The sequence below is a fragment of the Chaetodon trifascialis genome, chromosome 19 (genome assembly GCF_039877785.1).
Source record: "Chaetodon trifascialis isolate fChaTrf1 chromosome 19, fChaTrf1.hap1, whole genome shotgun sequence".
In the NCBI taxonomy this organism is placed as follows: Eukaryota; Metazoa; Chordata; class Actinopteri; order Chaetodontiformes; family Chaetodontidae; genus Chaetodon; species Chaetodon trifascialis.
This window is the reverse complement of record NC_092074.1, coordinates 17580867-17592526: the sequence shown is the minus strand read 5'-3', so window position 1 is coordinate 17592526 and position 11660 is coordinate 17580867. Positions and strand designations below refer to the sequence as shown.

Here is an 11660-nt window from a genome sequence, read left to right as displayed (position 1 = left end):
TGCATGGAAGCTAATGGGCCAAAGCAAAAAATCAGATGCACTGAGTCAAAATCTAACTCCGGTTAAGACATCAGATAAGCTCTGAATGTCCTTGGCTGGCACACTCTTCTTGTTGCTAATTGCAACACAATAGAAGGGGGAGTTGGTTACTATATAAAGTGTGGAAATTGTGCCAGTTATTCGGTTAGGTCATTGGACACGGACGTGGCAACGCCGTTGAAGCGAGCCAGTCAAGCTGGAGGAGTTGCCCCATTTCTTGCCACGGTTACTGTGCTCATGCACGTGTGTTAATGAATTATGTATATTGATAGATTCCCAACAGAAGCTGGAGGATGGGCATTTTCTTTCCATGAGAATAAACAAGAGGAATTACACACCATGGAAGCGTGCAGCCAGTCTATGAATAGCAGCGGTTTTTTTTTTTTGCCCGGGGATGTCATTGCATTTTTACAGGTCAGACTGAGATCTCCTCTATCTGCATTGAGACGTAGCCGACGCATCTCTGGGGTGCTGCCGCTGGCTCTTAGAGGGGGCCCTTTAATCTCTAAAAGCAGGGGTGCATCTGGCAGAGGTTGGGGGTGGGGATTTTTACGGGGGCCCGTATGAGGCCCTTTCAGATTGGAGACCTGATACTGTCATGCATCAGGTTAGAGGTCAAACTTGAGGCATCTGAGCAGCAGGGATCTGAAAGTCAACATCAAAATGCATGACATGAGAAAGTGGCGTCTGCAGACGTACTGCGAGTCCGTCTCCCCTAAAAGCCTTCACAGAAAATCAATAGTGGTCTCCATAAGACTTAATCTGGGATCCACACTACTACCGTGGCAGGCGGCCAGCTGAGTGATGTGTGCGGTTTAAACGGCCCCCGCATCCTGCCCGCTTATCTGTAGGTGTCCCGATGATCGCTCGGCTCTCTACTCATCTCGTCTGGCTGTTTTTTTTTTCTTTTCTTTTTTTAATGCTTGTATCCCAGCCCTCCTCCTCCATCTCTTCCTCCTCTTCCTCCTCCTCCCCCTCCTCTTCCTCCTCCTCCCCTCCCTCTCCCCACTAAGTTCGATGCGATCGGCTCTGGGCCCTGCCGTGAGTTCTCGGTGCGGGCGACAGCGCTGCTGAACATGGCGTCAGACGGGATGATTTTAACGAACCACGACCACCAAATCCGGGTCGGAGTCTTGACAGGTAAACGCAGAAATGCCCATCGCCCTTTTCACATTTTGCTCATATTTCCATGAATTCATTTCCGCCGGCTGTCCGCCCGGATCTTCATACATGTCGGCTGGTTTTTGCGTGGCGGCGGCGGCGGCTCTCGCTCTCTCGCTGGCTTTTGCAGCCTCTGATTTAAACCCTTTTTTTCGCTCCGCTCTTTTGCCGGTGAGCATTCATCTACGTGCCACATTACATCCAGCGCTTATGCGGTGGAAGCGCTAAATGTGGGCTCCGCATCGGTTTGTGTCCGCTCATGTAGATTTCTCGTCGAGCCCGTTTCCCCTGCCGAAGAAGAAGAGCTCAGTTTATGTGTGTTGAATAATTCATGTCCCTATCTGCTTGTCAGAGCTGAAAATTACAGCTGACCGTGTGTTGTGTCGCCGCTAAAGACGCTCGGGCTATAGATTGCATTATTGACACCCAGCTGAGCGCAGCGATTTTTGAAGTGTCGCTCACGACAGTTGCTGAAGGTGGATGTGGTGTCGGTGGTGGTGTCGGTGGTGATGAGCGCATCCTCGGCCTATTAAGAGCAGCGGATGAGCTGGGGAAATTTGTGAAAATGCGCGCAGACGTCGGATGTGGCTCGTTTTGTGAATGACAGTGCCGGCCGAGGAGTTTGCATGACACATGATCCCGGCTCCGGCTCGGCTTTGGTGGGGCTGAACACACGGGTAAATCCTCCTGACATTCCTCCAAACGCAGCGCGATGACGGCGCGTCTCTCACTCACCAACACTGGAAGCGTTCTGCGCTTGGATGCAATGCGCGGCTATGAGGCGGCGGATGGTGTGCGATGTGGTCGTCGCCGGCCTTCATTTTTCTTTCTCCCTGTGTGTGTGTGTGTGTGTGTGTGTGTGTGTGTGTGTGTGTGTGTGTGTGTGTGTGTGTGTGTGTGTGTGTAGCCTTCTGCTTTGTCATGTTTCTGATCGTCAAACATCACGCCAGGCGAATCCAGCGGTTGCTGTCATGATCGGAAAGTGAATTAAATTTTCTGAAGGATGTGGAGAGCGAGGGAGGGTGGTGATGGTGGTGGGGTGGATGCATGATAAAGGCTGTCCAGAGGAATACCCCCCCCCCCCCATCTCTCCTTCTCTCTCTCTCTCTCTCTCTCTCTCTCTCTCTCTCTCTCTCTCTGTCCATCCTGTGCGAGGCTCGCTCGATCAATATTTCATGAAAGCCGTGATCTCACACACGGTATTCCTCCGTATGGAAATCCAGCACGGAGGAGGTGGTAGGCGATGTGCAGCGATAGAGGAATGACTGTGTAGACCCTCTCCTGAAATCTGCCAGGGAAACCCCCACCACCAACAACACCAACACCACAACCACCCGTCGTCTCCTTCTCCATCCCTCCTCCTCCTCCTCCTCTTCCTCTCCTCGCGCTGGAGAGGGAGAGGGAGGCAGCGCGCTGTCCGTGGTGCTGAAATCCAGCGTCACTCACAAATCAGTGCGGTACTGACCCTACCACGGTAAATACTGCATCAGATAGATACACCCAGGCGTGTAGAGGAGGATAAACCCATCTTAAGTCACTCCATCATCATTTTTTTTGGGGGGGGGGGGGGGGTTGACATGGCTGTGTGAAGAGGATTTTGGGAGAAAATGGTCACAAACTGATGAGTGTTTTAAGACTTTCACGTTGGATTTTGTTCATCCAGGTGGTTGCCTGCCTTGTTTTGGAGGTCAGAGTATTGCCCCCCTCCCCCCATTTTTTTAAACACTACATCAATGCCCATGCCACATCAGGGGGGGTTAATTTCTATACGTGTCATCAGTCACTTGAATCCCCAACTGTATCCCCAGCGTAGTGACAGATTGCCAGTTTGATCTCGCTGTGCAGTGTTGACAATTCTCGCATACATATGCCGATTTGAGACGCGCAGAGACACAACCGACAGGCTTATTTGTCTTTTTGATGTATTTGTGTGTTTATATGGAGTAGGAGGTCTTGCACTGTCAGGGAAACAACGCATCAAAGGAGGGAGGGGGGAAAATGGGGGGGGGGGGGGGGGGGTACACAGTGGCATTAAGTTGCCATGTTTTACCTGACCCTTAGCCTTTTAAGAATCTAATCGTGGCAGTATTACTCATGGCTACAAAGACCGCTGTGTGATTTTTTTTCTTTCTCTCTCTTTTTTTGTGAGATGATGTATTTTGACAGCAAGAACTCCCCTGCTGTGCTGCCATGAGGAAGCCAAGCTCCAAATATTCAGGTCGACTAGATCTGACTAGATACCGCAAGAACCTTTGTCGCCACACCTCAGTCTTCTCCATCCACAGCGTTCATGCCGTTAGTCTGCTGTGTTACGGGGCCTGTGTGAGCAGAATGCTAATGGGGTCCAGAGCAGTGCTCAATCTCCCTTCCTGCGAGGGTCAAAGGTCAGCAGTCCACTCCTGCATTCAGTCACCGGGGAGGAGATGAGACCTTGGCTCACCCTCTTCCATCACTTAGCCCCACATCCCTCTAGACAGGTGACAGAGCCCAGGGGACATCTCTGTTTAGACCCTGGACACACAGTGCAGGGGAGCTGAAGCTGACGTGTGTGTGTGTGTGTGTGTGTGTGTGTGTGTGTGTGTGTGTGTGTGTGTGTGTGTGTGTGTGTGTGTGTGTGTGTGTGTGTGTGTGTGTGTGTGTGTGTGTGTGTGAAATAATCTGTGTGTTTGGTGGAATGTTTGAATAAGAGGTGGGGTTCATTTGCAAGGGGGGGGGACTTGAAACAGGATAATTGGGGTGAACACGCTGTCGCTTGTCAGAGATGTCACACTGAAAATGTGACCTTTGTTAGGAGTGGATGAAAGCTCCTCACGCTGTGCTCATCCTGTTGTGATGTGTGTGTTTATTTTGTTTTTCCTCTGTCTACCTGTGCGTACGTGCGCTGTGTGTTTGTGTATTTTGATGCATGAGTGCTCAGCGGCCCGTCGGTGTTTCTTCCTGTTGAGTTTTAATTGTCCTGGGTCCGTCTCCCTGGGCCTGCCTCAGGGTCTGGCTAAGCACTCACTCACTTCAGCTAAATATGCGCACCTTCATCGCTTGATGCATGTGTGTATTCAGGGATGCAGTCGTAAATGAAGAGGTGGTGAGTTGTGGCCTCAAGTTTGTGACAGGCAAAGGACTGTACAAGCGCTGCAGAGATAAATTAGTGTTTCAGACATATTCATTTACTTTCTTGTGGAGATCCTAGTTTGCTAGTCTGATTCAGGATGATGTAGAGCATTCATTTATAATACAAACATCTGTACTGATTTAAAGCGGTGTTTATCAGACTTTTCTAGGAAACCCTCTACCCACATGATCTGTATGCACATGAGTGTGCAAATGCACGTCCCGTGTGTGTGTGCCTTTTGCATGTGCGATGTGTGCATATGCATGTGACTCTGCTCTGCTCTTTGTCTTTATGCACTAATACTGAGCTCTGGCTGGAAAACACAGCTTAGCAAATCCCCCCAGCCCCAAATATAGCTACTGTATGCATACCTCCCATGTTTACACACATACACACATGGGGGGGGAGCCCTGGAAAAGGCATTCGGTGGCTTTTAATCTGTGTAAAGCCAGTGTGTATGTGTGGGGCCATACATGATGTGTTATTATACAGCAGCTCTCCATGCATGGACCATGGATGCTCTTGGATGTGTGGCTTGATTCACAGCCCATAGAAAGGCCCATTGATGCCGGCTGCTGAGTGTGAGTGGGTTAACTCCAGCCCTTCCTCAAAGAGACGTGGACACACACACTCAGCACCGAGCTTCCAACACAGAGGCAGGGCAGGAAAAGCTCCACTCTGCGACAGACAGCACACATTTTTACCCTCTTCTCTGTCTCTCTAATTTTTTTTTTTTGTTTTGCTCTTTTTCTATCTCCCTCGGTTGTAACAACTGAGAGAGGCTCAGGGATGTGTGGGTGGCTCTCTAAACTTACATGTCTATCAGAAAGACATGAATCGACGGCAGGCAGGCTTCCCAAAACAACCACATTTAGATCGCTCCCAAAGTCCCTCTGTTAAGTAGAACTAATTCCGTGACTCCCTTCAGAATGGGTGGAAGCTTTTATTTTGGCGGAGCGGTGGTCGGTTTTGTTAATCATATGTGGTCTGCATTTTGCTGGGCTGTTGAAGAGGTGAAGGATTGTCCTAGAAAGCAGGCGGAGAAAAGCACATTTTCATAATGGCCCATATTGAAGGAATATATGATGAATGGCCACACAAAACTGCGCAGCCCCAAACGAAATATGTGATTTGTTGAAGATGATTTATCCTCTTGTGTAAATTACGTGTGTGTGCGTGTGTGTATCCCACCTTTGCTTGCCTGCGCACACGTGGTTTGCAAACATGTATGCCTGCCTGCTTGTGTGTGTACTTGTCTGGCTGCAGATGGGATAATAACTATTTAATCTGCTTTTCCACATAATTTAATCTCTGGAGTTTGTCCCAAGCTCACCTTAACAGCTCAGGCACTAAAGAGGCTCACTAGAGAAACAGGAGTCAAGTCAGCAAGAGGCGGCCTTGCGTGCCAGAGCACCTTGACCAAAACTAGGAGACTCCATCATCTGTCAGTCGATGGCGTGGGTGGCTGCCAGGTTATGGAGCAGTCTCCTCTCGCCGTCTCTTTCTGAATGACTCAATCTACTGTCTACAATGCAAGTCAAGGGTTTTGCAATTAAAGGACAGCTACAGTCGTACGCACAACATCATCAGACTGTGACACTCTGACTGCTGTCTGCTTATAGTCCCAGTTAGGAAATGACTACATTTACCAGAACGCTGTCACCTCTATGAGTGCTAGTGTGCATGAGCATTTTAGCTTTGGGTTTCACGTGTTGCGAGCAATATGGAAGGTTGTGCTATTCCATTTGATAAGAATTTGTATTATTGTTGTTGCAAAGTACACCAAAGTAGATTAAACTGACCAGCTAACACAATGGCCAATTTTTGTGAGTCAAACTGCTTGGCTTTGAGGCCTGCATGGGGGGGTTGTGTGAATAAGGGCCAGGCAATAATTCAGCATTATCGTGCACTGACTGCACCTGAAATCATGTCATCTTGTTTTAAACGTTTCAGTGATTTCCTACATCTCCCAGAATGCCTTTCTCTGTCTGTAAGAGTTTTCTATCATAATGCATAATAGTGGATTCTGTTAACCATGCAGCTGAATTTTAAGTGTAATTTTGCATATTTTTACCATATTAGGATATATGTGTATATATATAGAGAGAGAGAGAGTGAGAGAGAGAGATACCAGAAGAACATTTTTTTTATTAATATTGTGATACTAGCATGAAATATGTTGCCACCACTGACCTCCTCACTCGTGGAGAAAGCAGAGCTGACGGCAACACGTGTCGGACGGAAGCAAATATCTGTCGACAGGCTCGTCAAGCCAGCTGCAGTTAGCTTTGACAAGGACCGTATTACGGGGGACTTTGATATTCTAAGCCGAGACACCTGAAAAACCCTCTGCTCTCAAACTCAATTGTAGCATTGGTAATATCACATTGTCTGCATTTGGCCAGTTGTCCGTGGGGAACGACAAAAATACACCATCTGACTGTAAAGCAGACCCCGAAACGGACATCAAATGGATGTTATTTTGACGGTTCTCAAGAAAGATGTAGAATGAAAGATCAGATGGGAGTTTGGTGTTTAAAGACACTTCACCGATGAAATCATCAGAGCCTAAATCAAGTGCCTTAAGACCACTCAGTCCACCTGCTTATTTGTGAAGCCTTTGCTAACTCCCTCATGGCCACTAGCCCGCCTGTGCTCCCATTAGCATCGCAGCGTTATTATTCCTCCCCATTTTCGACGCAGAGACAGCCAGACGTAACATCCTGACATAGCTGTTATCATGACTGGATAACAAAAACACAAAGTAGCTGTTAACATTCGGTTCACTGGTGATATAAAGATACGTGTTTTGGATGGGAATCAGAGAGCCCCAGGCGTGAGTCTACCCACTAGCATGATTTTATTCCTGCTTTTTTTCATGCTTTGACCCAACTCTCTGTGTCTGTCTGTGGTTGAATCATCTGTAAGCTGCTACAGTACTGGGGTGTTCCCTTGCAACAATATGTGGGCATCTGTTCAACAATATGCTGGTTTGAGAGGGATACACTTAGAGCAGAGGAGCTAAAAGGGGGGGGGGGGGAATTGGGGATACTCTTGTTCGTGCTTCTTATTCCTCATCAAATTCCAATATTTTTAAATCATCTTTTAGCCAAATTTGGTTCACACTTTCAAGGTTATCAACCTTGACATGCACTGTGAAATCAGAAATATTGATAACATTGGGATCCAAGAAGACAAAATGGGAGCAGGAGAAAGGCAGAGGAGAAATATATTTAAGCTCTTTGTTTGCATGTGGTCATCCGAGGATTTATCTTCCGTTTGGGTGGGGCTCGCGCTGTAGCAGTAGTTTGAACACAGACTGACCCTCCTCTCGCTTGTTCTCTCTCTCTCTCTGCATCACACACACACACACACACACACACACACACACACACACACACACACACACACACACAGCTGTGACAGTGGACAGCAGTAAGGCAGGCGGACCACGTGACCAGAATAGACAATACAGGATCAGGGACACGAACACAGAATGAAAATTAAGTCCTCACCGCAAAGGAATTATTTTCAGCGTCGAGTAGTGGGGAGTGGAGTGCGTGCTGGGGCGGGAGGAGGTGACTCTCCTCCCCTTTTTGCACACACCCCTTTCTTGTCTCTCTCTTTCTCTCTGCTTCCACAGCCCCTGGAAGTAATCCTCCCTCGCTGTAAAGGGTCTTTAATTGTAAGTTAGAACAAGAGGCAGACGGTATTTGGCGGACAGGGAGCAGCGTCTCCTCTGCTCTCGTAGGCTCCTGTCATCTCTCCAGAGAAGAGCTCCATCGGGGCCGCCTGGAAAGCTATTCCCAGACTGGATGCGTAGGTGTAGGAGAGCTGGTCGGTTCCCACTCCCTCCTGGCCTAAAGCAGTGTTACAGTCTGTCATTCATTTGAGGTGATAATCGCAGGAGGCTAGCATAGCGGAAAACAAAGAGGAAAGATTACACTCGATATTTTTGGGAGGAAGCAAAAGAGCAAAAGAGACGCTGGTGCTTTTTAGTGTCAGCACTTATCTTGTTTTGACAGAAAAACAGGCATAGGACATGCAGAGCTTGAAGCTATTGTTTTCTATTTTTGTTTGGGTGATAAACAGGAAATACTATTCTGGAATGAGTCGTAACACCTTCCAGCAAGTGTTTGATGGCTGGTGAAGTAGCTACTGTATGTCCAAACCTTTACATTCATGTGATGTGCAGCCTCTCGGGTCATGACAGGTGAAATCCTCTGTGCACGCCAAAAGCTATAACAAGTCAAATTTTGTAGAAGCGTGGAATTTTCCATCTCTACACTGTAGCCAGTGAGGCTTGAGCAAGTGGAATACTGCTACGTTTTCGACATCTTTTTCTAATTTTTTATGCTAATAATGCTTCTTGCTAAGTCTTTCATAAAGCTTTTAATGCATGTTCAGTTTAGGGAGTTTCAGCATTGTTTAAGAGCTTTTCTGCCCATTGTGGTGATTAGCTGACTGCTGGTGCTGTCTATACTGTTAGCTTTCTGTGATTAGCATCTATATTCTGTACCATTAGCCTACAGCGAAGGCTATGGCTAGCATAAATTATAGTGTTTTCAATCGTAATTGGCTGAAATTACAGTATGCCCTGCAAACACAATGTAGCCTGTGTAGCAAAAGAAGCATGTTAGCAGCAGCTTTAGGCCTCCTTTGGAGTCTAATACACAATCAATGTAGTTTCTAGTGTAAAACAGTGTCAGACTCTTGCATAAAAACATGCTTTGGGTCACAGTTAGGCACATAAAGCAGCGCAAGCATAGAGACTTCATGTAAAGTTCAGTTTTAAATGCACTTCTTCAAAAACAAAAGTACACATAAGAGCTAGCTGGCTACATGGACACAGCGAGAACAGTGATTGATCTGCTTTGGCTCGTCGTGGTTCCATATGAGTTTCTGATTGGTGGACAGTAAAAAGAAAGTTTAATGAAATCTTAATTATTCTTCTGAATTTTTTGTAATACCTGATTTGCATTTTATGATCTTGCAAAGCCATCTCCAGTGCAAGCCTTTTCCTCGCCAAATCTATCACCAAATGAATGTGGACGGAGGAGTTTAATTTGGCCTTTGGGGAGATTTTTTGGTGGTGCATTTTGAAAATGTTCCATGTTCCTAATTTGGAAACAATTTCTATTAAACATCTAAATGCTCGGTCCTTTTACTATTGGATTGAAATCTAATTATTTCCTGTCTTTCCACAGGGTTGATACATGTATTGTGCAGTTAAACCCTGCAGCTGATGCACCTGTAATGTTTCAAAGACCCTTTTGCTTTTCAGACAAAAGACGCTTTCTGATTTATTTCTGTTTTCTTTTTTACACTACCTCAGAGAGACAGCAGTTTGGTCCCCCCCTTTCTCTGCTTGGGTCAATCCCTTGTGATAACCTGTGCAAGCAGAGAAGCCGCTGAGTGATGGCGATAGAGATTGAGATAAAAGATACAGTGGTGGGTTTTAACTGATGAGTCACTTTGTGGTCCGCTGCCGCTGGATCCCGTGTCCTGGCTTGAGGTGTTAATTAGGGCTGAAGGGATGGAGGGACCGAAGGATGCAGGAGGGATGAGTAAAAAAAAAAACAGGGAAAAAAGTCATTGATTCATTAGTAGCCCCCGTTCGCAGCCATACCTCCTCACGTCTTTATCAGTCCTCATCTAAGAGGTGTCTGAAATGCATACCTCTCTCATGTTTCACTCAGGGGAGGAGGTCAGCTCGCCTGTATCTGGCATCTATCACAGGCTGATGGGGTCCTGATGTCACAGGGAGTTTCTCATTGAGAGCAGGGGCTACGCTAACAAGTCTCAGCAGTACACTGTAAGCCATTTAAAAGCCAACACACAGTAACCTTACATTATATTTATCCACAAATCCACACACAAGTCATTTAACTGCAACACTTATTTTACCAGAGATCTAGCTGCATTTTCTCCTTTGTCAGCAGTGGTGGAGGAAGTCCTGTAGCCAAAATCTTACTTAAGTTAAAGTACAAAAGTATGAGCATCAGGATATCAGAAGTACCAGAAGTGCAGAAGGCTGCATTTTAGAACAACATGTATTATGATTGTTGATGCATTGATTGTCTAAAAGCACTCAAATGCACAGTAAACATATTGATGATTGAAAGTTAAAAAAAAATTATTATTCTTTTCTTATTATTACAATTATTGTTATTATTATTATTACTATTATTGTAGCAACAATAAGTTTACACACCAGGAAACAGGCAGTCACAGGCAGTAGATTCAAAATGTTTTCTTGAAAAATGATCACTTACTAATTACTTTGAATATGGCTGCACAGCTATATGCTAATGATGCAACAAATTGTTTCCCCAGTTGCAAACATGGACTGTACCCGACCATTACGTGTCATGCTTAATGTTTTAATGCAAAAAGCGAGCTTTTCAATGTTTTAATCAGCTTAATAATTAAGAAGCAACAGTTTTGTCTCCTTCCTGGAACATCAGCGCTGACAGGACTGTGAGGAGAACAACTGCTTAGATCTTCAATGCAGTGCAGCAGCCATTAAATCCTCCTCACTGCAAGAAGAGACAGGGAACTTCATTTATGTCAACATCGCTCAGATTTTCAGCATTTTGATGTTTTGTTGTTGTTTGGCAAACAGAAAGAGAGTTGGGTGCAGTTCGAAGAGGGTCGAGGTGGAACAGAGAGAGCAAGTCAAAGTGTGACAAGCGAGGGAGAAATACATCCCATTTAATTTCTGCAAATAGCACCCAATAGAAAAGCTTGAGGTTAGGAAGCGTCACGCAGCGACGCATAATCTGATCGAGCATTCATAAGAAGGAAGGGGAGCGTTTGTACGAGGGAGGTGGGAGAGCACCGCTGGGAAGAGGTGTAGCGCTGTGTGACTTCTGGCTGTCACCCTTGGCAACGGCCCCTTCCTCTCCTCCCTGACACGCTGCCAGGGTGTCCACTGGCTTGTCACTTGTTCAAACCCCCCTCCCTCTCTCCTTCCATCCCTCCTTCCCGAGGCCACGAGAGCGGCCATGTCGAGGTGCGACGCCTTGATTGATGCGTGTGACACATGCTTCCGGGAACCTCTGTCGTCTGAATTGGGGAGAAATGTTTCTATTTCAGTCGTGGCGAAAGGTGACACACGCCGAGGAGAGAGGATGTTGGGGTGGGGGGGTGTCCACAATCGATGTTATGTTTGATGGTTCCCAATTAAAAAGGCTTTTCCCCGCAGTGTTTACAGTTGCTGTGGAGCGAGCGCTGTGATTGCATTCATAATTGACAGTAATTATATCAGTCACTGGCTTGCTCACACATTTATATTTACATCAATTTCACTAATCAATTCCATATCAATGATAATTGAAATCGAGTTTGA

General features: G+C 46.4%; 1 protein-coding gene across 15 annotated transcripts in view; it reads left to right on the top strand.

Annotated features, from left to right (window-relative positions):
• The first annotated feature begins 1037 nt into the window (after window positions 1-1037).
• Window positions 1038-11660, top strand: part of gphnb (gephyrin b) — an 88723-nt gene continuing 78100 nt past the window's right edge. For all 15 annotated transcript variants that reach the window (XM_070986838.1, XM_070986830.1, XM_070986831.1 and 12 more), the window contains exon 1: window positions 1038-1179. In XM_070986838.1, coding sequence (XP_070842939.1) covers window positions 1116-1179 — 64 coding nt within the window. In that variant the 5' untranslated portion in view covers window positions 1038-1115. The remainder of the gene's footprint in view (window positions 1180-11660) is intronic.